Source organism: Pongo abelii, chromosome 2 (genome assembly GCF_028885655.2).
Source record: "Pongo abelii isolate AG06213 chromosome 2, NHGRI_mPonAbe1-v2.0_pri, whole genome shotgun sequence".
Taxonomy (NCBI): domain Eukaryota; kingdom Metazoa; phylum Chordata; class Mammalia; order Primates; family Hominidae; genus Pongo; species Pongo abelii.
In genome coordinates, this window is record NC_085928.1 from 69,225,838 (window position 1) to 69,252,911 (window position 27,074).

The 27,074-nt window shown below is 47.0% G+C and overlaps 2 protein-coding genes across 6 annotated transcripts in view; one reads left to right on the forward strand and one right to left on the reverse strand.

The window, feature by feature from the left end:
* Positions 1-2,235: 2,235 nt before the first annotated feature.
* Positions 2,236-27,074, forward strand: part of LHFPL4 (LHFPL tetraspan subfamily member 4) — a 56,065-nt gene continuing 31,226 nt past the window's right edge. For both annotated transcript variants that reach the window (XM_054551855.2, XM_009238743.4), the window contains exon 1: positions 2,236-2,682. In XM_054551855.2, coding sequence (XP_054407830.1) covers positions 2,277-2,682 — 406 coding nt within the window. In that variant the 5' untranslated portion in view covers positions 2,236-2,276. The remainder of the gene's footprint in view (positions 2,683-27,074) is intronic.
* The window catches only part of SETD5 (SET domain containing 5), a 153,981-nt gene continuing 132,511 nt past the window's right edge, over positions 5,605-27,074 (reverse strand). For 2 of the 4 annotated variants that reach the window (XM_063721947.1, XM_063721946.1), the window contains 2 exons: positions 19,013-19,057; positions 5,605-6,070 (listed from right to left, as the gene is read on the reverse strand). In XM_063721947.1, coding sequence (XP_063578017.1) covers positions 6,056-6,070; positions 19,013-19,057 — 60 coding nt within the window. In that variant the 3' untranslated portion in view covers positions 5,605-6,055. Of the gene's footprint in view, positions 6,071-18,819; positions 19,058-27,074 lie in introns of those variants that run through there. The other 2 variants (XM_063721948.1, XM_063721945.1) reach the window with 2 other exon arrangements.

Consider the following 27,074-nt stretch of genomic DNA (forward strand, 5'->3'; position numbering starts at 1 on the left):
GCCCACAGCAGCCTTGAACTCCTGGCCTCAAAAGGTCCCCCCACCTTACCCTCCCTAGTAGCTGGGATGACAGGCACAAGACACTGTGCCCAGCTCCAGATATACATTTTGAGATCGACCCGTGTATGGGGTCCAGTATCTGAGACCTGCTAACATGGATTGCTTTTTGCCATCCCACCTCACTTACATACCTGTGAAGTGTGACTTAAGCTGCCCACTTTACAGATGACGAAACAGAGGTTTAGAGAGAGTGGTAGCAAGGTCACAGAGACAGTTTTAGACTCAGTTTGTCTAGGTTCAAACCCACATCATCTTGACAGATGCTAAGCCAAAGGCTATTTTCCAGCAGGGAAAGAAATGAACCACACCGGCTCCCTCTTGGGGTGCCCCTGGGGTGTTCTGTGGCCTAACCCTGTGCCTGGCCTTTGATGCTTTTTCCTTAACACATCTTTATGGTGTGCCTTTGTTCTTTAACACATCTTTATGGTGTGCCTACTTCATGCCAGGCGCTGGGCTGGGGGCAGGGGAGAGTGTAGGGAGGGAAACCAAAAATGTCCCAGCCCCTTTCTCTCCTGTCCCCTAGTACTCACTCTGGGTCTGGTTCCCCAGGCCTCGCTCCTTGCCCTGGCAGCCAACGAATGCCCATCGCAGGCGTGGGCTGCTACCAGTTTAAGGGGTTCCCTCTGCCAGGGGTGTTGGCAGTTTCCTAGGAAACTCTGGGAACCTTCAACGCCTCCAAGACCCAAAGGACTGAAAGCGTAATGGTGCAGCTTCAGGCACGGTGATAGGTTCTAGGGGAGGTAATTGGGAGTAAGAGATCCGTTCAAATCCTATCAAATAATACCCCTTCCAGCTCCTCCCCCACTCTCGTAGGCTTTGTGGGGCCTCACAGCCCCTCAGCTCAGGCTGGAAGAAGGGAGTCCCCTACATCAGGGGGCCCTACTGTGGAAGGGTGCTTGCTGCCCCGGCTGGGGGACCCCAGGTATCGTGGCCACCCTTCCCCCCAACTGCCAGAACCACGAGCACCCTTCCCCGGTTCCGCCCCGCCCCGCCCCGTCCCGCACGCCCGCGCGGGAGCGCGCCTCCGCCGGGCCGCGCCGGTGCACGAGAGCGCGCGCCTCGGCGCGGGAGCGCGCCCCGGGGAGAACCCGAGCAAGATGGAGGCCGCGCAGAGGCCGCCGCCTGGGCCGAGGCAGCCGCTGCTGGGAGCGCCGAGCCGCGGCGCCTAGGCCGTGCCAGTCCCGGATCTGCTGCCCCCGGCCGTGCCCAGGTTGGTCTCCCCGCACCCTTTCCCCGCGGCCGCAGCCTCGCGCGCGTCCGGCCCGGGCGCGGGGCAGCCGCCCCCCCAACCCCGGCCCTACTCGGGCCCGGCCGCTCCCCAGCCCGCCGGGGACAGCCCCTGCCCACTGCCTGCTCCTCGAGGGCCCCGCTGCTTACCAGTCCCGGTCTTTCGTTCCTTTGGCCTGGAAACCTCCTCTCCCCAACCCCGGCCCGCCAATCCTAGGCTCCCTCCAGCCTACCTCCAGCCCTGGCTTCTGAGGACAGCCCCCCCTCCTCGCCCCGTGTCCAGCAGTCCCAGCCCCCGATCCCGCTCTAGCTGTATCCTAATTCTGCCACTTTGCCCTCTTAGACCCTCATACCAGCCCCCATTCCCCGTCCCAGCCCCCATATTAGCTTCCCAACCACACAGTCCCAGCCTCTTAAATTCCCTCTTCCCCCATCCTAGAAGCGCCCACCACCGCCTCATAGTCCCTTCCTAGACACCCAATACCAGACCTCCTTCTACCCCTTAATACCAGTCCCCAAATTTCCTTCTGAGCTCCCTAAATTCAGCCCCTCTGCTAGTCCTCCAATACCAGTCTCCAGCCTCCATTCCACCTCCCCTTGTCCCCTCCTACTCCCGTAATACCAGCTCTCAAACCCCCTTCCCAACTCCCCCATGGCCACTTTCAAGCACCTCCCCCCACACTTCCAGGTCTCATATCCCCATCCCAGGCGCCCCCCAACTTTCTCATGGCCCCCTCCTAGGCCCCCCCAGTAGGAGACCTTTGCTAGTCCCTCTAGACACCGCCTCAACACTCTCATGACCCCTTCCTCTCTCCCCTTGTCAGCTCCCAGACGCCCCCAGCTCTGCCCCAGGCCCCACCCTCACGGGTTCCTTGACTCAGGGCCGCTTCTCGCGTGCGTCCCCAGCTCCCGCCCGGCAGCCCGGCGCTCCGTCCCGGGCCGGCGGCCCCCGCCAGCCGCCGCCGCCGCCGGCCCCGCCTCCGGGCACCATGCTGCCCTCGCAGGAGGCCTCCAAGCTCTACCACGAGCACTACATGCGGAACTCGCGGGCCATCGGCGTGCTGTGGGCCATCTTCACCATCTGCTTCGCCATCATCAACGTGGTGGTCTTCATCCAGCCCTACTGGGTAGGCGACAGCGTGAGCACCCCCAAGCCTGGCTACTTCGGCCTCTTCCACTACTGCGTGGGCAGCGGGCTGGCGGGCCGCGAGCTCACCTGCCGGGGCTCCTTCACCGACTTCAGCACCATCCCGTCCAGCGCCTTCAAGGCGGCCGCCTTCTTCGTGCTGCTCTCCATGGTGCTGATCCTCGGCTGCATCACCTGCTTTGCGCTTTTCTTCTTCTGCAACACGGCTACGGTCTACAAGATCTGCGCCTGGATGCAGCTCTTGGCAGGTAGGGGAGGGGGTAGGCGGAACCCCCAGAACAAGCGCCAGGGACGGGGCTCCTTCCTGCCATGTCCCCTTCCTGAAGGAGTCAGATAGATTCTGCTTCTCTGTGTTAAGACACTCACCTCTTTGGCTGACGGACCCTCAGTGGGTACTGGGGAGGGGGTGCGCTGGAGAGAGACACCTTAGGGCAGGGGACAGAGCCTTGGGACTGGGTAGGTGGGTCTGTGTGCTTGGATATGGGTACACTGCATTTATTGCTGAGTTAGCATTAAGTTAATGTCTCTAAGGGTCTCTGTTGGCTGTCTTGGGGGAAATATTTATCTGAATAAGGGGTTACTGTAGGTATGATCGATTTCTGTTATGTTGAAAAAAAGCATGAAATGGTGAATCAAGAGATCTGGCTTGGACTTTTAATTTGTTGACACTATCAACTTGGGCGTTTCACTTTACTTCTCTGAGGCTCAGTTTCCTCATCTGTAAAACAGTGGAGAAGATTCCAAAAGGACAAATGAAAGAGTGTTTTGTAACCTTTAAAATGCTGTGATAAGGGGGAGAGGCTGTCTATTGTGCTTATCCAGTGTTTGAGATGTGAGTGGTTGAAAGCATTGGGTGACATGGGTCTCTGGAGGGCAGGTCTCCATCCCCACCTCCCACCCCTGCACCATGCAAGAAAGTTCTGGTGCCATGCCCAATGCGAGTGAGTCCCTGCGACCCTCCAAAATGTTTGACCAAGACAGTCATCTTACCCTAAGAACCAGAGAAGGGACTTTTGGGAATGAGAAATGCTGAGACAGTTTTCCAGGATCCATTAGAGTCCCCCACTTCCACCCACCTTTCGATCAGAGATAGATTTTGAGGACTCAGCAACTTGGGCTTTTGCCTAATTGCTGGCAGGGAAGAGAGTTGGGCTGGGGAAAGTGGGGCCAGGGGATAGGAGGAGTGGGGGAGGAGAGCTGGTGAAGGGAAAAGTTTGGAGTCTTCCAGGGATGAGAAAGAGAAGGGAGAAATGTGATTATCATGCAGCAGACATGGTTTTTTAAAATAAGCACCTCAGGACATTCAACAAGTGACTGCCATTCCAAAAGAGACCCCCTGGAGGAGGCATTATATTACTTGCTGATGATTCCATTGCTCAGAGCATTGCAGGGAATTAGCTTTGGAGCATGGGGTGTAATCACTTGAATATCTTCATTGAGGAGAAACCTCTATCTTTTAAAGGAGGAATGTAACTTTTGGAAATGGCTGGAAGTCACTCCAGGTCAAGTATAGAGAATACAATGGGTCATCAAATTGATAATTGTCACTTAGAATGACAGCCAAGGTGTGAGGACAAAGCCATGAGGCTGGTCTGTTTCCACAAGAGGACTTTTATAAATCCAGGGAGGAATTACTGCCTCATTGGAAGAATTGCCCAAACTCCTAAAAGGACTACTTTGAAGAAGGCAGATGTGGACATTCTAATGTGCTTGTTTCAAATTCATCTCAGCCAACTCAATTAGATGTGGATCTTTGAAGAGGGTGAGAAGGGTGAACTATAGGATGTGGGTGATATGGCTCCATACTTCTCTGTGGTACCCAGGGAGGTGATATTATGTATTTCTGCTGTATTTCTCCTGCAAAGGCAAGCTGGAATCCTCAATTCATCAACCTTAATTTGGAGTCTGCAGATGGGTTGCTGACCTCTTGGCCTTCAAATTCTCTGTAATCTGTGTGGGTTTAATCTTGAGGATTTGATGAATTGTCCAACAACCCCCATATAATAATAGAATTTCAGGCACCTTAGAGATCAGCTCCTTCAAATCCACCTTCCCCTCCTCCTGTTTTAGAGAGAGGAAACTGAGTATAGAGACAGGAAGGGCTTACTTGAGGCTACACAGCTGGTAAGGGAGAAAGCTAGTTCTACAGCTGGGGGTCCTTGACTTTTGGCCCAGGGCACTTTTCCTTGCATTACTGCCCCACTCATGTGGGCTGAGGGGGCAATTGGCAGAGTTGAGCAGTTTATTCCATTTTGTTCAGAGATTTCTGAGTTCTCTGGGTGAGTGACTGATTCACTTTGCTTAATAAAGTGACACCAGGCCAGAGGCCAGAGCACTGGACTACAAGTCTTGGGGTGGGGGTTCTTGGCTGACTTGGGTCTGTGACTCATCATGCAGTGTTAAATAAGCCTTTTAGTTTAAATCTCAATTTCCCATTTGTACAATAGGGAACTGGGATCAGGTAGATAAGGTGATTTAAGTATCTCTTGGCCAGGCATGATGGCTCATGCCTATAATCCCAGCACTTTGGGAGGCTGAGGTGGGAAGATTGCTTGAGGCCAGGAGTTGGAGACTAGCCTGGCCAACATAGCGAGACCCTGTCTCTGCAAAAAATAACATAAAATAAGTAAAAAATAAAGTATCTCTTTCAGCCCTGTGGGGATCCTGGGACAACTCTTTCATCAAGATCATTCCATTCAGAAAGTGATAAATCAGTCATCCTCAGAGGAACTGTGGAGAATCAAAGGGCTCTGTTTTTGTCAGATAAGAATTAAAGTGCCTGTCATATGATTTTATACCTGTTAACTTTTTTTTTGAATTTTGAGATGGAGTTTCACTCTTGTTACCCAGGCTGGAGTGCAATGGCATGATCTTGGCTCACTGCAAGCTCCGCCTTCTGGGTTCAAGTGATTCTCCTGCCTCAGCCTCCTGAGTAGCTGGGATCACAGGCGCCTGCCACAACGCCTGGCTAATTTTTTGTATTTTTAGTAGAGATGGGGTTTCACCATGTTGGCCAGGCTGGTCTCAAACTCCTGACCTCAGGTGATCCACCCGCCTCAGCCTCCCAAAGTGCTGGGATTACAGGCATGAGCCACCATGCTTGGCCTGTTCCTGTTAACTTTTATTCAAGTATTTTAGGGTCTTCTGAGTGCAGAGCATGGGGGCGTTGGGAAAATACAAAAAGATATTTATTCTTTTGTTTGTTCTTCACCAGCTCTATAACCATCCCTATGCTTAGTCCTGTAATACTGAGATGCATAGGACATCATCCCTGTCTCCAAGGATCTTAGGTCTATAAAATGCAATTCCTGCTCTCACGGAGCATACTATCTAGTTAGGTCACTATATTAGTCAGCAGTCTTTCAGTGGCAAATGACAGAAACCCAACTCGAGCTGGCTTAAATAAATTAGAAAAAATAAAGAGGCTAGGGTTTATCGGCTCACTTAATTTGAAAGTCAGGAGTATTTGGCTTCGGGCATGGACAAATCCAGATGTTCAAATCATGCCATGAAGAATCTATCTCTCTCCATTTCTTGGTTCCTCTGTGCTCGCTCATTTTAAATCCACTTCTGTCTTCAAGGTGACAAATAAGGCTACTAGTAGATCTAATTTACATTGTTTCAGCTTAGCAGTGCCTGTGGAAAAATAATAATTTCAGCAAACGTTCCAGGGCTGAGCCAGATTGGCCCAGCTTGGTCAAGTGTCCACGTCTTAATTAATCATGGTGACTTTGTCTAAGGCCCGAGCCACATGCCTATCCCTGGAACCACACATGGACTGATAGTGGAGAATGGCCAATTCCCTCAAAGATAAATCAAGTGTGAGACCAGAGGAGAGGTAGCATGGGCAAGACAAGCACCAGCAGAAGTTTTCCCCTGGGCAGTCTGAGCACTAATATGTGCGGGCTGGAAATGCCGTGGAAACCCAGAGCAGCAGAGGGGGCTGCCAGCTTAGTTGGGAAATGAGGCTTGAGCTGAGCAGGGTGTTACCAGGTGGGAGGTATGAGAAAGCATCCTGAATGGAGAGGAAGATCATGGGCAAAGACATAGCGGTGAGAAAGACACATCTGGCTTGAGTGTGGCATCCACATAGGGGAGCAGCATGAGGAGAGGAGAGGAAGGAATTATGGGGGCCACAGTATGCTGGGTCAAAGAATTTCGACTTTAATCAGCAGCAGTTGGATACTGCTATGACTGTTATCATTATTAAAGAAAAATAGCTAACATTTTACATGCATTATATAATTTGATACTCACAACAATCTTGTGGAGTAGGTACCATTATTCATATTGTATAGGTGAGATCAAGCCGAGCCTCAAAGAGGAAAAAGTCATTTGTCCAAGGTCATACAGTTGGTAAGTGGTGGAGCCCGAACTGTAACTCCATATGTCTGACTCTAAAACCTGAGATCAGCCGAGCTCGGTGGCTAATGCCTGTAATCTCAGCACTTTGGGAGGCTGAGGCAGGCAGATTACTTGAGCTCAGAAGTACAAGACAAGCCTGGGCAACATGGTGAAACCCTGTCTCTACAAAAAATACAAAAATTAGCCAGTTGTGATGGCATGTTCCTGTAGTCCCAGCTACTCAGGAGGGTGAAGCGGGAGGATCGCTTGAGCCTGGGAGGCGGAGGTTGCAGTGAGCCATGATCATGCCACTGCACTCCAGCCTGGATGACAGAGTGAGACCCTGTCTCAACAAAACAAAACAAAACAAAACAAAACAAAAGAACAAAAATCTCCGAGATCTTGGTTAAAGGAGGATTAATAGTGGGGATAGCAACAGCATGTTTTTGCCAGAAGAGTCAACTGCTAACTAAGTAGAGAGGCAGGAAATCTCTGCTACGTTTTTTACCTGGTTGTTCCCATTTACTAAGAATATCCAATGTGCCAGCTTCTATGCTAGACATTTTCACACTCATTGTCATTTAATCCTCATCTGTTAAAATAACTTGCTCCAAGGTCACACATTTAGTAAAAGGTGGAGCTAAAACTCAACGCAAGTCTAATACAGATCTAGAACCTGTTTGTATCACTGAACTGGAACCCAGGAAGTGAATACACAAATTACAGAGCTATAAGCTCCATGGACTAAATGTTACCTGTGGGCCCGGTGTAGTTAGCCAGGGGACACTCCCAACTGGGTTAGAGATTCAAGCTGAAGTGTGGTTAAGGGTCAGGGGTGCCAGGATAAGCATGTGCTAGTCGTGTAAGACCACAGGACTTATGGTCAGGCACAGTGGCTCAGGCCTGTAATCTCAGCATTTTCGAAGGCTGAGGCAGAAGGGTTGCTTGAGGCTAGGAGTTTGAGACCAGCCTGGGCAACATAGTGAGACCCCATCTCTACAAATAATTTAAAAATTAGCCGGATGTGGTGGCACTCGCCTGTGGTCCCGGCTACTCAGGAGGCTGAGGTGGGAGGATTACTTGAGCTCGGGAGGTTGAGGCTGCAGTGAGCCATGATCATGCCACTGCACTCTAGCCTGGGCAACACAGCCAGACCATGTCTCAAAAATAAAACAAAACGAACCAAGAATAGAGGACTTAGAATCCCTGCTCTGCCACTTTCCAACTGTGGGCCTTGGAGAAATAGGTTTGCCTCTCTGAATCTCAGTTTCTTTATCTATAAAAATAGAAATTATCATTGCATCTGCTTTGGAAATGAAGGGGGTAAAATGCTGAGTGTGGTCCTGGTGTATGAGAAGCATTCAATAAATAGTTGCTGTTACTCTTGTGACATAGTCCGAGGGAAGAGCAGTTTGTGAGGGATCCTTGATACTTAGAGTTTGGACTTGTTGGGATGACCAAAAGGCTTAAGAAGGCATAAACTGTCAGCTGGAAAGAGTCTTATCAACCCACTTCCCTAACTCCCTCATTTTAAAGATGTAAGTACTGGGTCTGAGTCTCAGAGAGAAGGGACAAGTTCATGGTGACAGAGTGAGACTTGTACCCAGACCTCTCCTCATTCCATGGAAGGGAGGTGGTTCTGACCACATTCATTCAATACTAAGTGCTTATTGTGTGCCAGGCACCACCCTGGTGCCTGGACCACAGCAGAGAATAGAATGTGTAGAACGGAACGGAAGCTGGTGGACCCTGGAGGTGGGAGGAGGCAGGAAGGGGGGTTTGGGGGATCTAGAAGTGAGTACCTTTCAGTCTTCCAGATGTGTGTTCTTTTTTTTTTTTTTTTTTTTTTTTTTTGAGACTGAGTCTCCCTCTGTCACCTAGGCTGGAGTGCAGTGGTGCGATCTCAGCTCACTGCAATCTCCGTCTCCCAGGTTCAAGCGATTCTTCTGCCTCAGCCTACTGAGTAGCTGGGATTACAGGCACATGCCACCACACCTGGCTAATTTTTTGTATTTTTAGTAGAGACGGGGTTTCACCATGTTGACCAGGCTGGTCTTGAACTCCTGACCTCAAGTGATCTGCTCACCTTGGCCTTTATTCTGTTTTTTGTAGAGACAGGGTCTCACTGTGTTTCCCAGACTGTTCAACTCTTGGCCTCAAGTGATCCTCCCACCTCGGCCTCCCAAAGTGCTGGAATTACCAGCCTGAGCCACCATGCCCAGCACATTGCCCTGGGTCTTGTTTCAGATTTGATTTGGAATTTTATTCTTCCACTGTCTTCGTTGTATGTGCGTGATACCGATAAACACATTGAGAGAATTTCTTTCCGCTTTCCCTCCTCCTCTCCCTCTTTCCTCTGTTCCTCCCTCATTTCTTTCTTCCTCCCCCAACTCTCCCTTCCTTCCTTCCTCTCTCTTTTTTAGTACTTTTGAGTCACTGTTTTACCTTCTTTCCTCTCTTCTGTTCTCCTTTCCTTCCCTCCCTTTACTTTTGCCTCACTTCCCTCTCCCCACCCCTCTTCTTTTGTTTCTCACATCAACCCTTTACTGACGGTGTTGTGTGTGTGTGTCAGGCACTGTACTAGCCTCTAGAAATCCTGAGTAAGAATTCTTGCTCCCAGGGAGCTCATAGTCTGATGGGAGAGGCAGGAACAAAAACAGATCATCACAATATGGTACAATACATGAAATGGGAGATTCATGCACAGGGTATTCTGAGGGCAGGGAGGGGACTTCCAACACAGTTAAAGAGAGCCAGGGAAGTCTTCCCAAAAGGGTAACATTTGAGCTGAGTCTTAAAGGATGAGCAGGAAAGAGGAACAGGATGATCACAATCATGGAGGTGGGAATAGTTGCTGTATCTGGGGACTCTAAGCAACTAGGCCAGGAAAGGTAAGAGTTGAGACTGGGGAAGTGGGCCAGAGCTGGGCTGTAGAGATCTTCTAAGTCACGGTAAGGAGTTTAGACTTTATTTGTTTTTGTTTGTTTGTTTGTTTTGAGACAGAGTCTCACTCTATGGCCCGGTCTGGAGTGCAGTGGTGTGATCTCGGCTCACTGCAACCTCTGCCTCCCGGGTTCACGTGATTCTTCTGCGTCAGCCTCCCGAGTAGCTGGGAGTACAGGTGCCCTCCACCATGCCTAGCTAATTTTTGTATTTTTAGTAGAGACGGGGTTTCACCATGTTGGCCAGGCTGGTCTTGAACTCCTGACCTTGGGTGATCCACCTACCTCGACCTCCCAAAGTACTGGGATTACAGGCATGAGCCACCATGCCTGACCCTAGACTTTATTTGTAGACAGCAGTTCATTGTTGAAGGGTTTTAAAAAAAATTTTATTTTAATTATTTCCAGACTTTTGACTTTTTGGAAAAGTAATACATGCACATGAGACAAAATTTGGAAGGTAAAAAGGGTACACAGGCAGACATAAGTCTCCTTTCCATCCTCACCCTGACCTGTTTCTCCCAGAGACAACCCCCATTACCAGTTTCTTGAGTACCCTTTCCAAGAAATTTCTTAAATATGCAAGCAAATGCAAATTGTGTTTTTACATAATTAGTGTATTATTTATCTATAGCTGCATAACAGATTACCCCAAGCCGGGCGCACTGGCACTCATCTGTAATCCTAGCACTTTGGGAGGCTGAGGTGGGCTGATCACTTGAGCCCAGGAGTTTGAGACCAGCCTGGGCAACATGGTGAAACCCCATCTCTACAAAAACTAGCTGGGCATGGTGGCACACGCCTGTAATTCCAGCTACTCAGGAGGCTGAGATGGAAGGGTCACCTGAGCCCAGAGAGGTCAAGGCTGCATTGAGCCGTGATTGTGCCACTGCACTCTAGCCTGGGTGACAGAGTGAGATGTTGCCTCAAAAAAAAAAAAAACCCAAAAACAAAAACAAACAGGTCACCCCAAAACGTAGTCGCCTGAGTCAACAAGCATTTATGATCTTTGTTTCTATAAAGTCACAGTACTTTGGGAGCAGCTTAGATGGGCAGGTAGCTATGACTCAGGGTCTCTCATGAAGTTGCAACCAAGACCTCAGCTGGGGCTACAGTCACCCTAAGGATAACTAGGCTAGAGGACTCACTTTTTTTTTTTTTTTTTTTTTTTTTTTTTTTTTTTTTGAGACAGAGTCTTACTCTGTTACCCAGGCTGGAGTGCAGTGGCGCCATCTCGGCTCACTGCAAGCTCCGCCTCCTGGGTTCCGTGATTCTCCTGTCTCAGCCTCCTGAGTAGCTAGGACTACAGGCACCCGCCACCACACCTGGCTAATTTTTTGTATTTTTAGTAGAGACGGGGTTTCACCGTGTTAGCCAGGATGGTCTCGATCTCCTGACCTCATGATCCGCCCGCCTCGGCCTCCCACAGTGCTGGGATTACAGGCGTGAGCCACCGTGCCCGGCCGAGGACCCATTTTTAAGTTCATTCATGTGGGTGCTGGCAGGAGACCTGAGAATGAGTGCTCCGAGAGAGAAAAAGGAAGAAGCCACACTGCCCACCCCCTTTTTGTGGTATCAGTTGTATTGAGATATAATTCATATGTCATATAATTCACCCATATCAAGTGAACTATTACATGGTTTTTAATACATTCATGGAGTTATGCAACCATAACCACAACCAGTTTTAGGATATTTTTCATTACCTCAAGAAGAAACCTCATATACTTTAGCTATCACCCATTAACCCCTGACCCTTCATCCTCCTCAGCCCTCAGCAACCACTAATTTATTTTCTGTCTCTATGTATTAGCCTATTCTAGACACTTCATATAAATGGGATCATATAACATGTGACTTGTTTTTTTTTTTTTTGAGATAGGGCCTTGCTCTGTTACCCAGGCTGGAGTACAGTGTTGCAATCATAGCTCACTGCAGCCTCAATCTCAGGCTGAAGTGATCCTTTCATCTCAGCCTCCCAAGTAGCCAGGACTACTGGCATGTGTCACCATGCCTGGCTAATTTTTAAAAAAATTTTGGTATAAACGAGGTCTATGTTGCCCAGGCTGGTCTTGAACTCTTGAACTCAAGCAATCCTTCCACCTCGATCTCCCAAAGTGGTGGGATTACAAGTGTGAGCCACCACGTCAGGGCACTATGTAGTCTTTTGTAACTGACTTTTTTCACTTAGCATAACATTTTCAAGGTTCATTCATGTTAGAGCACATATCAATATTTCATTTCTTTTTATGGCTGAATAATATCCCCTTGAATGGACATACCATGTTTTGTTTATCCTTCATCAGCTGATGGACATTTGGGTTGTTCCGCCTTTTGGCTATTATGAAGAATGCTATAAACATTTGTATACAAATTTCTTTTTTTTTTCTTTTTGAGACAGACTCTCGCTCTGTTGCCCAGGCTGGAGTGCAGTGGTGCGATCTCAGCTCACTGCAAGCTCCACCACCTGGGTTCAAGCGATTCTTGTGCCTCAGCCTCCCAAGTAGCTGGGATTACAGGCACACGCCACCACGCTTGGCTAATTTTTGTAGTTTTAGTAGAGATGGGGTTTCACCATGTTGGCCAGGCTGGTCTCGATCTCTCGACCTCAGGTGATCCTCCCACCTTGGCCTCCCAAAGTGCTGGTATTACAGGCATTAGCCACCATGCCTGGCCTTGTGTACAAGTTTCTAGGTAGACACATGCCTTCATTTCTCTTGGGTACTTACCTAGAAGTAGAATTGCCTGGACAAATGAGAACTCTGTATTTAAAATTTTGAGAAACTGACAGATGTTCCCAAAGTGGCTTGCAAAATCCAAGATCACAAAGATTTACCCCTGTTTTCTTCTAAAGGTTTTGTCGTTTTGGCTCTTACATTTAGGTCTTTGATCCACTTTTTTTTTTCTTTGAGGCGAAATTTTGCTCTGTCACCCAGGCTGGAGTGCAGTGGTGCGATCTCGACTCACTGCAACCTCTGCCCTCCAGGTTCAAGTGATTCTCCTGCCTCAGCCTCCCTATTAGCTGGGATTACAGGCACACACCACCACACCTGGCTAATTTCTGTATTATTAGTAGAGACAGGTTTTCACCATGTTGGCCAGGCTGGTCTCAAACTCCTGACCTCACATGATCCACCCGCCTTGGCCTCCCAAAGTGCTGGGATTACAGGCGTGAGCCATGGTGCCCAGGCTTTGATCCACTTTGAGTTAATTTTTGTATATGGTGTGACATACAGGGTCCAACATCATTCTTTTGCATGTGGCTGTTCAGTTTCCCAGCACCAAGGTTGTTCTTTTTCCATTGAATGGTTCTGGTACCCTTGTCAAATGTCAATTGACCATAGATACATAGATTGCTTTCTAGACTCTCAATTCTATTCCATTGGTCTATATGTCTATCCTTATGCCAGACCAGACTGTCTTTTAAAAATTTTTATTTTGCCGGGTGCAGTGGCTCACGCCTGCAACCCCAGCACTTTGGGAGGCCAAGGTGGGTGGATCGTGGGGGCAGGAGTTCGAGACCAGCTTGACCAACATGGTGAAACCCTGTCTCTACTAAAAATACAAAAAATATTAGCTGGGTGTGCTGGCACACACCTGTAATCCCAGCTACTCAGGGAGGCTGAGGCAGGAGAATCGCTTGAACCCGGGAGGCGGAGGTTGCAGTGAGCCGAGATCATGCCATTGCACTCCAGCCTGGGTGACAGAGTAAGACTCCATCTCAAAAAAAAAAAAAAATTACTTTATTTTTAAAATTTATTTTCATTTCTTATTTTTTATTATTTTATTTTTTTAAGACAGGGTCCCACTCTGTCGCCCAGGCTGGAGTGCAGTGGTGTGATCATGGCTCACTGTAGCCTTACTCAACTGATCCTCCCACCTCAGCCTCCCCAGTAGCTGGGACCACAGGCATACACCACCATGCCTCACTGATTTTTTTTTTTTTTTAAATTTTTGAAGAGACAGATTCTTGCTATATTGCCCAGGCTGGTCTCAACTTCCTGAGCTCAAGCAATCCTCCCTCTTAGCCTCTCAAAGTGCTGGGATGACAGGCATGAGCCACTACGACCAGCCCAGGCTGTCTTGATTACTGTCACTTTCTAGTCAGTTTGAAATCAGAAAGTTTGAGTCCTCCAACTTTGTTCTTCATTTTCAAGGTTGTTCTGGCTATCACACTGCCTTTTATGTCCTGATAGCAGACATCACACACCATCACTTCTGCCGCACTCTATTATAAGAAGTAAGTTCCTAAATCCAACCCACATTCTAGAAGAGGAGAATTAGGATCCTTCTCTTGAAGGGAGGAATAGCAAAGAATTTGTGGACATATTTCCAAGCCACCGCTAATGGTAACATACTAAACATTTGGTTCTGTGGCTTGCTTTTTTACTCAACAATACATCTTGGAGATAGTTCCATATCAGTGTATAAAGAGCCACCTTTTTCTTAACAACTGCGTAATAAACTTTTCTATAGGTGCATCACAATTTAATTAATATTTATTTACAATATTTTGCTATAATAATGCTTCAGTTAATAATGTTATATGTAAATAATCTAATACATATGTAAGTATAAGGATAAAGCCCTAGAAGGGGAATTGCTGGATTAAGTGGTATATACATTTACAATTTGACAGATCTATCAACAGTGTCCTTCACAGAGGTTGTACAAAGTTACACTCCCACCAGCGATGTATGATAGTACCTGTTTCTCCATGTCCTTGCTAACTGAGTGTGTTATCAAATATTTCATTTTCTTCCACCCTGATAGAAAACACTCTCTTATTGTAGCAATTTGCCTTTCTATTATTATGAATGAGATCGAATACCTCTTTTATATATGTAATTGTTATATTATATATATTTTTTAAACTGTCATTTCTTAAATTTTGAAAATCAATGTAATGGCATTTTTCCACTTTGATTTGTAAGAGCTCTTTATCTACTAAGAAAGGTAGCCTTCTGTGTGTGAGATGAGTTACAAACATTGCTTCTCAGTTTATCTTTTGACTTTGTCTATGGATTTTTCCCCCATGGGGAAATTGTTTTCTTTTTACTATAAGCGAATCATCAATTCCCTCTTTTATGGTTGCTGGGTTTAGTGTTATACCTAGAAAGGCTCTGAAGTGTTTCAAGTCTGAGGGTAACATGATTGGATCTGGTTGTTCGTGGAGAGGATGGATTGGAGGTATCAGGAGGACAAGGGTTGAACTATTCTTTTTTTTTTTCGAGACGAAGTTTCACTCTATTGCCCAGGCTGGAGCGCAGTGGTGCAATCTCGGCTCACTGCAAGCTCTGCCTCCTGGGTTCAAACAATTCTCTTGCCTCAGCCTCCCAAGTAGCTGGGACTACAGGCGCCCACCACCACGCCCAGCTAATTTTTGTATTTTTTAGTTGAGATGGGGTTTTGCCATGTTGGCCAGGCTGGTCTGGAATTCCTGACCTCAAGTGATCCACTCACCTCAGCCTCCCAAAGTGCTGGATTACAGGTGTGAGCCACCATGCCTGGCCCCAGAGGAGTTTAATGCAGGAGTTTAATGCATTATGAGTGCCCTGGATCAGGAATCTGTACCTGGCACATAGGTGCTTAATTAATGTCTATTGAATGAATTAATGATGATATCTGATTTAAGTCTCAGCTCTGCCACCCACTCCTTTGGAGGCAGCACAGTTTAGTGGTCAGAAAACCTGAATTTGGGCCAGGTGTGGTGGCTCACATCTATAATCCTAGCACTTTGAGAGGCCGAGGTGGGCAGATCACCTGAGGTCAGGAGTTCAAGACTAGCCTGGCCAATGTGGTGAAATCCCATCTCTACTAAAAATACAAAAAATTAGCCGGGTGTGGTGGTGCATGCCTGTAATCCCAGCTACTCAGGAAGCTGAGACAGGAGAATCGCTTGAACCAGGGAGGCGGAGGTTGCAGTGAGCCAAGATTGCACCATTGCACTCCAGCCTGGGTGACAGAGCAAGACTCCGTCTAAAAAAAAAAAAAGAAAGAAAACCTGAATTTAAATTCTGACTGTGGTGTTACCAACTAAGTGCTCTCAAGAATATTACCTGATTTCTGAGTCTCGGTTTACTCACCTATAAAATGGGGACAATAATAATAACTGCCTCATGGCGCTGTTGAAGGATTGATTGTGAATTTGTGTGCACACCATGGCACAAACAAAACACTTAATAAATGTTAGCAATTATTGTTTGTTGTTGTGTGACCAGAATCAAATCACTTTGGCTTCAACTTTCCAACATTCCATGGCCTGTGCTAGAACAAGGGAGAAAGGGTTGAAAAGTGGGAACAGTTGGGAGAGGAGCCTGGAGAAGTAGTTAGGGCTGGCTTATGGAGGGCCTTGACAGTGGCTTTGGAGTTTGGGTCTTATTCCTAGATGACAGACAATCACTTTCAGGCATGGGAGTGACCAGGGTCAGATGTGGGTTTAGAAAGATGACTTGGGAGGCTGCTGCAGAGAATGGACCAGTTGGAGGCTTGATGGGAGCAGGGAGCCCGGGAAGAAGGCGGTCCAGGTGAGAGATGCCAAGGATGGCGGATGGAGAGGAGGAGAAAGATTGGAGACCTATTTAGAAGACCAGTGGGTGTGTTGGTTTTGAGGACAAGGCAGTTGTTACAATGACTCCAAGTTTCTTATAGATAATTGGGTCTGTGGAGTGACATTCACAAAGGACATAGGATGAAGATCAGATCTAGGGTGGAGGAAGAGAAGGTCTGTTTGGGAAACACTGATTTTGAGGTTCTTATGGGATGTGCAAGAGGAAAGGTCCAATGAGTGTTACTGAGGTCTGGGGATGAGGAGAAGGTCTCAGCTGTGGATGGCGATTTGAGGCATCATGGTATGAATCTGAGCATAGATCAAATTGCCCAGGGAGAATGTATGGAGGGAGAAGAGACAGCCTAGGGAACAGCAACCTAAATGGGCAGGCAGAAGAGGAGGAGCCAGAAAAACCAACTGCGAGACAGGAGTCAGAGCAGGAGGAGGCAAATTAGCAATTGAGGGGCTGAGGAAGATAGGCTCGAGGAAGGCCACATGTCTGCAGGAGAAGGTGGACTTGGAAGGGATGGAGAGAGCAGTGGGAGGCTTTTCACCAAATCCTAGAGGTGGATGTGGCAGAGCCAGCCTAGGACAATAGGAGGACCCCGAGGAGGGACAGATGCCAAGGTTATTAACAGGCTGTGGACTCCGTGCAGGCTGGGCCTAGGGTGGCAGATGAGAGTAAATGCTGTTACCAAATAATTACCGCACAAAGTGATGGGGGTTCCATCTCTCCACAAGTCATCTGTGATGCCAGATACCATTATTTGTATTCCCAACAGTGCCCCCCTCCAAAACTGTGAGCCCTTTAAGGTCTGGAACCACGAGTTGAGACTGAATGACTTAGAGAAGAGTGTCCCAGGAAGAGGGGATGAATTTGACCCGTTTTCAGGAACAGAAAGGAGGGCAGTGTGGCCAGAGTGCAAGCGAGAGGCTGAATGGCACCAGAGGAAATGGAGGGAGGCTGGGGCCTGGAAGCCACGGTCAGCTGTTGGCAGGATTTTATTCTGAATGCCATGGAGAGAGAGTTAAGTAGGAGAGCTGGTTTCTTTCTTTTTTTTGAGACAGGGTCTTGCTCTGTTGCCCAGGCTGCAGTACAGTGGCACGATCATAGCTCACTGTAGCCTCAAATTCCTGGGCTCAAGTGATCCTCCCATCTCAGCCTTCTGAGTAGCCGGGACTGCAGGCGCGCACTACCATACCCGGTTGATTTTTTTTTTTTTTTTTTTTTTGAGACAGAGTCTCGCTCTGTCACCCAGGCTGGAATACAGTGGCGCGATCTCAGCTCACTGCAAGCTCTGCCTCCCAGGTTCACGCCATTCTCCTGCCTCAGCCTCCTGCTAATTTTTTTTTTTAGAGATAGGGTCTTACTATGTTGCCCAGGCTGATCTCAAACTCCTGGCCTCAAGCAATCCTCCCATTTCACTCTTCCAAAGTGCTAGGATTACAGGCATGAGCCACCGTGCCTGGCCATGATACCATTTGTTTTTGAATGTTCATTCTGGATGTTGAATGGGGAACAGGTGATGGTGGGGCAAGGGTAGAAGCAGAGAAACTAGTTTGAAGGTGACTGTGGTAATCAGGGAGGAAGGTCATGGGGCTTGGAGCAAGGTGGTAGCTAGCAGTGGAGATGGAGAGAAGGGGTCTGGTGCTGGACGTTTTTTGGAGGTTGAGTCAGTCAGCCTTGCAAATGGATTGGGTGTGGGAGGTGAGGGAAAGGGAGGATCTGGGATACCTCCCAGGCTGGCCTCAGCATCTAGGTTGTTGGATGGGACAGGAGTAGCCTCCTAGGAGCTGATAGGGGCATTAAGATTGGGCCTGGATGTCTCAGATTTTAAAAGGAGAAGCTCAGTCTCCCTTGTAAGATAAGCCCCTGCCCTGGATGGGCAGGAACAGAGCCGAGTGCTCAGACCTGGTAGGGAGGGCCTGTGGACAGGCATCTCCAACTCACTTCCTGAACTTCCTTCTCCTGGGGGATCTCCCTGTGAGACAATTGTCATCACGGCCCCCCTTGTGTCCTGGGGAAGCCATTCCCTTTGAAAGCTGTGGCCCCCCCCGGCCAGACCTGGTGGCTCACGCCTGCAATCCCAGCACTTTGGGTGAGGCGGACAGATCACCTGAAGTCAGTTCAAGACCAGCCTGGGCAACATGATGAAACCCCCTCTCTAAAAAAATACAAAAATTAGCTGAGTGTGGTGGTGCGTGGCTGTAGTCTCAGCTATTCAGGAGGCTGAGGCAGGAGAATCGCTTGAACATGGTAGGCAGAGGTTTCAGTGAGCCAAGATCACACCACTATACTCCAGCCTGGGTGACAAGAGTGAGACTCTATCTCAAAAAAAAAATTATAATAAAAATAAAAATAAAGGAAAACAAGCAAGCAAGCAAGCTGTGGCCCCAGTGTGGACAGAAATCATTCACTGGACTCCCCTCAGTCCCAAACCCAGCCAGCTCCTTCTGGAAAAGCCTTCCTAAATTGAAGGAGGGACTGTCAGCGGACACAAACGGCTGTGTATTCTGTGCTACACTGATTCTTTGTATATCTCACCTTTTCTAAGAGTTTTATTGCTTTTAAAAAATTATCATTGTTCTTTGTGGAAAAATTGAAGAATATATTTTGAGCAGAATTACACCCGTAGTTTTACTCTCTCAGCAATAGTCATTCTTCACTTCATAGTCTATACTCGTAACAGTATAGAGTGCTGGTTAGAAGTAGGCTGTCTGGGTCCAAATCCTGCAACTTACCAGTCGTGTGACCCTGGATAACTTGGATAACCTCAGTGTCCTCATCTGTAAAAAGAAGATAATAACAGTATCTATTCCGTAGAGTTGTAGAGATTAAATGAACTAGCATGTGTAAAGTACTTATTATAGTGCCTGGCATGGTAAATTCTATATAACTATTTGCTGTCACTGTGTGAACATTTTTCCCAAAAAGAAATTATGTTATGTGTTATTTTTAACACCCTTTTGAGACCTAACACATCATGAGTATTTCTTATATATCATTAAACCTTCCTCAATATACTTTTAGTAGCTGAATAGTACTCTGTGGTATGAAAGAGCTATATTCCCGTATCGATATAGTAGGAGTTTTTGTCTTTCCTCCCTTCCTTCATTATTTCTCCTTCTTCTCCTCCCCTTGCTCTTATACTCTTCCTCCTCCTCTTTTTCTTCTTCCCCTCCCTCTTTCTCTTTTATAAACAGCAACGTGATGAACATCCTCATAGTTAAATCTTAGAGGACATCTGTGAACATTTTCTTACGATAAATTCCTGTAAATTGGCAAGCTCAGTCAAAAGGGGTCTAAAGGTTTCATTTTTCTGTTTTTGAGATTAATCCATGATTTCTATAAGTTACATTTGACCTCTGCATTGCCTTTCTTTGCTGCTGTAATTATTTCATTCCAAGCGAATGAAAATCTCTGGTAATAGTCATTTACTAGCAGTCAACCCCCACCCACTTTATGGTTTCTGTCGGTAATTTATTTACCCGGCTTCAAATTCAAAATGTGCAACAGGTTATCAGAGAAAAACCTGCTCCTCCAGCTACCCAACGCCCCTCTTTAGAAGGAGCCAGGGTTGTCAGTGTCTTACAAATACATCTGAAAATATTTTATGTACCTGCAAGAAAATATACCCCCACATACATATGATCTCCTGCCTCTTTGCAATGGGAACATTGTGCAGTATTTGTTACCGTGAGCCTTGCCTTTCACTTAGCAGGGTATCCAGAGATCATTCCACATCAGCACATAAGGAGCTTCCTCATTCTCTTTAATGACTGATTATATTATTGAATGCTACTGCAAAGGGGCACTGTACCTAATCAGTTACCTATCGGTGGGCATTGAGGTTATTTCCAATGTTTACTTGTTACACATCATGGTATGCAACTCTCCCCCTTTTTTTTTTTTTTAAGAAAAGGTCTTGCTGTGTCACCCAGGCTGGAGTGCAGTGAGACAATCTCAGCTCACTACAACCTCTGCATCCCAGGTTCAGACGATTCTCCTGCCTCCCAAGTAGCTGGGACTACTGCATGGTGGCATGCACCACCATGCCTGGCTAATTTTTTGGTATTTTTTGTAGAGATGGGGTTTCGCCATGTTGCCCAGGCTGGTCTCAAACCCCTGGACTCCAGCAATCCACCTGCCTCAGCCTCCCAGAGTGCTGGAATTACAGGCATGAGCCACTGTGCCCGACCCTATGCAACCTTTTTTTTTTTTTTAAAGTCATAAATCTACAGCCCAAAGAAAATCACAAAGTGAACATGACTATGAAAAAAAGCACCTAGGTCATAAACCTCATTCCCCCTTCCAGTCACTCCTCCAAAGATAATCCTGACTTTATTTTTTTTTTTGAGACAGAGTCTCGCTCTGTTGCCCAGGCTGGAGTGCAGTGGCACAATCTCAGCTCACTGCAAGCTCCGCTTCCCAGGTTCATGCCATTCTCCTGCCTCAGCCTCCTGAGCAGCTGGGACTACAGGCGCCTGCCACCACACCCAGCTAATTTTTTGTATTTTTAGTAGAGACAGGGTTTCACCATGTTAGCCAGGATGGTCTCGATCTCCTGACCTTGTGATCCACCCACCTCGGCCTCCCAAAGTGTTGGGATTACAGGTGTGAGCCACCGCACCCGGCCTGACTTTTAATCCTATAGACTGGTTTTGCCTGTTTTTGAAATGTATATAAATGGAATCACACTTTTGCTTCACATTGAGATTCATCCAGGTTGTTGCAGGGAGCCATAGTTTGTCCGTCTTCACTGCTGTATACTATTTCATTGGAGTAAACTGCACAATTTATTTATCCATTACATTGTTAATAGACATTTGTGTTGTTTCCAATTTGGGACCGTGAGTAAAGCTCCTACGAACCTTCTAGCACATATGTTTTGGTGAACTCATCTACACAGTTCAGCTGGGGACAGCCCGAAAAGAGGGATCTGGGTCTAGGCGATGGTTCAGTGGGTTCAGCCCCAGCAGATGCGACAGCAAGCAGCTTTTGGAGACTGTAATACCTGGTGCTGGATCACCTTCCAGTGCCTGCCCCCTTTGAACTTGTAGACATTTTCCTTCTCTTGCTGAGGAGGGTCCTAGCACACAGGGGACATGTGGCGTAGGGTGGGCAGGCGAAGGCTCCTTTGGTAGCTTCTGCAGCCCCGTACTGTCCTCCAGGGCCCCTGCAGCAGCAGAATCTTCTGCCCCCACTGAGGCCTGTTTCTTCCCTATAGCTGAACTTCCATCTGCAGGGCCTGGGGGACAGGGACCCAGGTGAAAAAGTGGGAGGTGGCAGATCAGAGAGGCCACATCAGGGGAGAAGGGAGTGGGGCCTCTGGAGAGTCTGTTCAAGGACAGAAGACCCTGAGCACACCCTGCCTGATCGCCTATAACAGGTGGTAGCTGTGTTGGGTCATGTACAGAGGGGCAACTGAACACAAAAAAGGCCTCCCTGTAGGAGTGCCCAGCTGAGCAGGGGCCTCTTGAGGATGGTGTAACCGTGTTTTAATGAAACCCTATTAGGAGGCTAAGCATAGGCCAGGCGCGGTGCCTCAAGCATGTAACCCCAGCACTTTGGGAGGCCAAGGAGGGAGGCTTGAGGCCAAGAGTTTGAGACAAGCCCAGAAAGAGAATGAAACTCCATTTCTACAAAAACATTAAAAATTAGCTGGGTGTGGTGGCTTGTGCCTCTAGTCCCAGCTACTGGGGAGACTGAGGCAGGAGGATCACATGAGCCCAGTTGTTTGAGGCTGCAGTGAGCTATGATCACACCACTGTACTCTAGCCTGGGTGACAGAGCAGGACCTTGTCTCTAAAGTATAATAATAATAACAATAACTCAAGGCCGGGCAGGGCGGCTCATGCCTGTAATCCCAGCACTTTGTGAGGCCAAGGCGGGCAGATCACCTAAGGTCAGGAGTTCGAGACCAGCCTGGCCAACATGGTGAAACCCCGTCTCTATTAAAAATATTTTAAAAATTAGCTGGGTGTAGTGGTGCACACCTGTAATCCCAGCTACTCGGGAGGCTGAGGAGCAAGAATTGCTTGAACCTGGGAGGCAGAGGTTGCAGTGAGCCGAGATTGTGCCACTGTACTCCAGCCTGGGTGACAGAGTGAGACTCCATCTCAAAACAACAACAACTAAAAAGCAATAGCTCAGCATAAAATGCATTATGAAAAGGCTTTACGTAAAAGCACATTGATAGCACAAGCTTTAAAGAAAACAAGCACCTGAGTATAAAGTATATGTTCTCTTATTCTTTACCTCTTCTTAGGCTCATCCTAGTTTTATTCCCTAAACTCAAGTAATCGTCCTTTGAACTCTCCTTTAGTTTTTTAGTCTTCCCTCCCCTCCCCTCCCCTCCCCTCCCCTCCCCTCCCCTCCCCTCCCCTCCCCTCCCTTCCCTTCCCTTCCCTTCCCTTCTTTTCTTTCTGAGATGGAGTCTCACTCTGTTACCCAGGCTGGAGTGCAGTGGCCCATCTTGGCTCACTGCAACCTCCCCTTCCCAGGTTCAAACAATTCTCCTGCCTCAGTCTCCTAAGTAGCTGTGATTACAGGTGCGCACCACACACCTGGCTGTTTGTATTTTTAGTAGAGACGGGGTTTCACCATGTTGGCCAGGCTGGTCTCGAATTGTTATTTCAGAGATCCACCCACCTTGGCCTCCCAAATTCTAGGATTACAGGCATGAGCCACCATGCCCAGCTGAGTTTCTTATTTCTTAAAAGCTCTCCTTCCCTGCCTCCTTCCCTCTCTCCCCCAGGCTACTTCTCAGAGGTAACCGCCATTATGCTGCTTCTGTATCCTTCCAGAAATGCTTATAGATACTCAAGCTTATATGCAGGCATACCTCGTTTTATTGTGCCTTGCTTTATTATGCTTTACAGATACTGCATTTTTAATAAATTGAAGGTTTGTGGCAACCCTGAGTCAATCAAGTCTGTTGGAACAATTTTCCCTGCAGCACGTGCCCACTTCGTGGCTTTGTGTTACATTTTTGGAATTTTCACAATATCTCAAACCTTTCTATTATGATTATATCTTTTATGGTGATCTGTGATCAGTGATCTTTGATGTTACTATTGTAATTGTTTTGGGGCACCATGAACCGCGCCCATATAAGACAGCAAGCTTCATAAATAAATGTGTGTATTTTGATTGCTACACCTGCTGGCTGTTCCCCTGTCTGTCTCCCTCCTTTGGCTTCCCTATTCCCTGAGACACAACAGTTTTGAAATTAGGCCAGTTACTAACCCTGCAGTGGCCTCTAAGTGTTCAAGTGAAAGGAAGAATCATACATGTCTCACGTTAGATCAAAAGATTGAAATGTGGGCTGGGCCTGGTGGCTCACGCTTGTTATCCCAGCACTTTGCAGGAAGCTGAGGCAGGAGGATTTCTTGAGATCAGAAGTTTAAGACCAGCCTGGGCAACATAGTAAGACTCTGTCTCTAAAAAATAAGTAAATAAATAAATATTAAAAAACAAAAGCTGTTAATGATGAAGTAGTGAGGAAGGTGTGTCAAAACTGAGATAAGCCAAAAGTGAGGGCTCTTGTGCCAGTTGGCCAAGTTGTGAATGCAAAGGAAAAGTTCTTGAATGAAGTAAAGTGCTACTCCGGTGAGCACATTAATGATGAGAAAGAAAACAGCCTTATTTCAGATATGGAGAAAGCCTTAGCAGTCTGGATAGAAGATCAAACCAGTCACAGCATTCCTTTAAGCCAAAGCCTAATCCAGAGCAAGGCCCTAACTCTGTTCCATTCTATGAAGATTGAGAGAGGTGAGGAAGCTGCAGAAGAAAAGTTGGAAGCTAGCAGAGGTTGGTTCACGTGGTTTAATAAAATAAGCCATTTCCATAGCATAAAAGTGCAAAGTGAAGCAGCAGGTGCTGATGTAGAAGCTACAGCAAGTCACTAGAAGATCTGGCTAAGGTCATTGATGAAGATGGCTAGACTAAACAACAGATTTTCAGTGTAGATGAAACAGCCTTCTGTTGGAAGAAGATGCCATCTAGGTCTTTCATACCTAGAGAGGAGAAGTCAATGTCTGGCTTTAAAGCTTCCAAGGACAGGCTGACTCTCATGTTAGGGACCCATGCAGCTGGTGACTTTAAGTTGAAGCCAGTGCTCATTTACCATTTGAAAATTCTAGGGCCCTTAAGAATTATGCTAACTCTATTCCACCTATGCTCTATAAATTGAACAAAGCCTGAATGACAGCACATGTGTTTACAGCATGGTTTACTCAATATTTTAAGTCCACTGTTAAGACCTATTGCTCAGGATAGAAAAAAAAAAGAGCCAGGCACGGTGGCTCATGCCTGTAATCACTGCACTTTGGGAGGCCAAGGTGGGTGGATCACAAGGTCAGGAGTTCGAGACCCAGCATGGCCAAGATGGTGAAACCCCATCTCTACTAAAAATACAAAAATTAGCTGGGTGTGGTGGCAGGCGCCTGTAATCCCAGCTGCTCGGGAGGCTGAGGCACAGAGTCGCTTGAACCCGGGAGGTAGAAGTTGCAGTAAGCCGAGATCGCGCCACTGCACTCCAGCCTGGGCAAAAGAATGAGCCTCCATCTCAAAAGTAAATAAATAAATAAAATAAAAGATTCCTTTCAAAATATTAGTGCTCATTTACAATGCACCTGGTCACACAAACGCTCTTAGGAAGATGTACAAGGAGGTTAATGCTGTTTTTATGCCTGCTAACACAAGATCCATTCTGTAGCCCATAGATCAAGGAGTAATTTTGACTTTCAAGTCTTAATATTTAAGAAATACATTTTGAAAGGCGATAGCTGCCATAGGTAAGTTGTTCCTCTGTTGGATCTGGGCAATGCAAATTGAAAGCCTTCTGGAAAGAATTTACCACTCTAGATATGCCATTAAGAACACTGGTGATTCATTGCCAGGTGCGGTGGCTCACATCTGTAATCCCAGCACTTTGGGAGGCCAAGGTGGGTGGATCACAAGATCAGGAGTTTGAGACCAGCCTGGCCAACATGGTGAAACTCCATCTCTACTAAAAATACAAAAATTAGCTGGGTGTGGTGGCCTGCGCCTGTAGTCCCAGCTACTTGGGAGGCTGAGGCAGAAGAATCGCTTGAACCTGGGAGGCAGAGGTTGCAGTGAGATGAGATAGTGCCACTGCACTCCAGCCTGGGTGACAGAGTGAGACTCCATTTAAAAAAAAAAAAAAGAACATTGATGATTTTCCTGAACCTGGGAGGTGGAGGTTGCAGTGAGCCAAGATCGTGCTACTGCACTCTAGCCTGGGCCACAGAGCGAGACTCATCTCAAAAAAAAAAAAAAAAAAAAAAAAAAAGTTGGGGGGCCGGGTGCAGTGGCTTACGCCTGCAATCCCAGCACTTTGGGAGGTCAAGGTGAGCAGATCACCTGAGGTCAGGAGTTCAAGACGAGCCTGGCCAACACGGCGAAACCCCATCTCTACTAAAAATACAAAAATTAGCCAGTGTGGTGGCATATGCCTGTAATCCCAGCTACTTGGGAGGTAGAGGCAGGAGAATCGCTTGAACTTGGGAGACAGGGGTTGCTGTGAGCTGAGATTGTGCCACTGCATTACAGCCTGGGCGACAGAGCAAGACTCCGTCTCAAAAAATAATAATAATAATAAATGGAACATTGGTGATTCATGAGAGAAGGTCAAAGTGTCAACATGAACAGGACTTTGAAAGAGGTTAATTCCAACCCTCATGGATGACTTTGAGGAGCTTGATACTTCAGTGGAGGAAGTAACTGAAGATGTGGTGAAAATAGCAAGAGAACTAGCATTAGAAGTGGAGCCTGAAGATGGGACTGAATTGCTGCAATCTCATGATCAGACTTGAATGGATGAGGAGTTGCTTCTTATGGATGAGCAGAGAGTGGTTTCTTGAGATGGAATCTACTCCTGGTGAAGATGCTGTGAGCACCGTTGAAATGCCCACAAAAGATTTAAAATATTACATAAACTTAGTTGATAAAGCAGGAGTAGCATTTAAGAGGATTGATTCCAATGTTGAAAGAAGTTCTGTAGACAAAATGCTATCAAATAGCGTCACATGCTACTGAGTAAACTTTTGTGAAAGAAGAGTCAATCGATGTGGCAAACTTCGTTGTTATCTTATTTTCAGAAATTGCTACAGCTACTCAAACCTTCATTGCAACTTGCTGAAGCCTGGCTCAGATGATAATTTAGCAATAAAGTATTTTAAAACTAAGGTATATACATTGGGTTTTTTTTAGACATATGCTATTGCACACTATTAGTATATAGTGTAAACATGACTTTATATGCATTGGGAAACCAAATAATTTGTGTGACTTGCTTTATTGCAATATTTGCTTTATTACGATGGTCTGGAACCAAACTCACAATATCCCCAGGGTATGACTGTGTGTGTGTGTGTGTGTGTGTGTATTTGAAAAATTAATTTGTACAATTATTGGTTTTCTGGGTTTTTAAAAAAAATATTCCACCACACTAGTCTACAGTATATGGGTTTTGTCTTTGTTTTTCAGACAATATCTGGCTCTGTTGCCCAGGCTGGAGTGCAGAGGCATGATGCTGGCTCACTGCAACCTCTGCCTTCTGACCTCAAGCAGTCCTCCCACCTCAGCCTTCCGAGTAGCTGAGACTACAGGCGTTTTTACCATGCCTAATTTTTTGTAGAGATGGAGTTTCACCATGTTGCCCAGGCTGATTTTGACTCCTGGGCTCAAGCAATCGTCCCACCTCAGCACTCCCAAATAACTGAGACTACAGGCACGCACCATGATGCCCACTAACTTTTTGTATTATTATTATTTTTT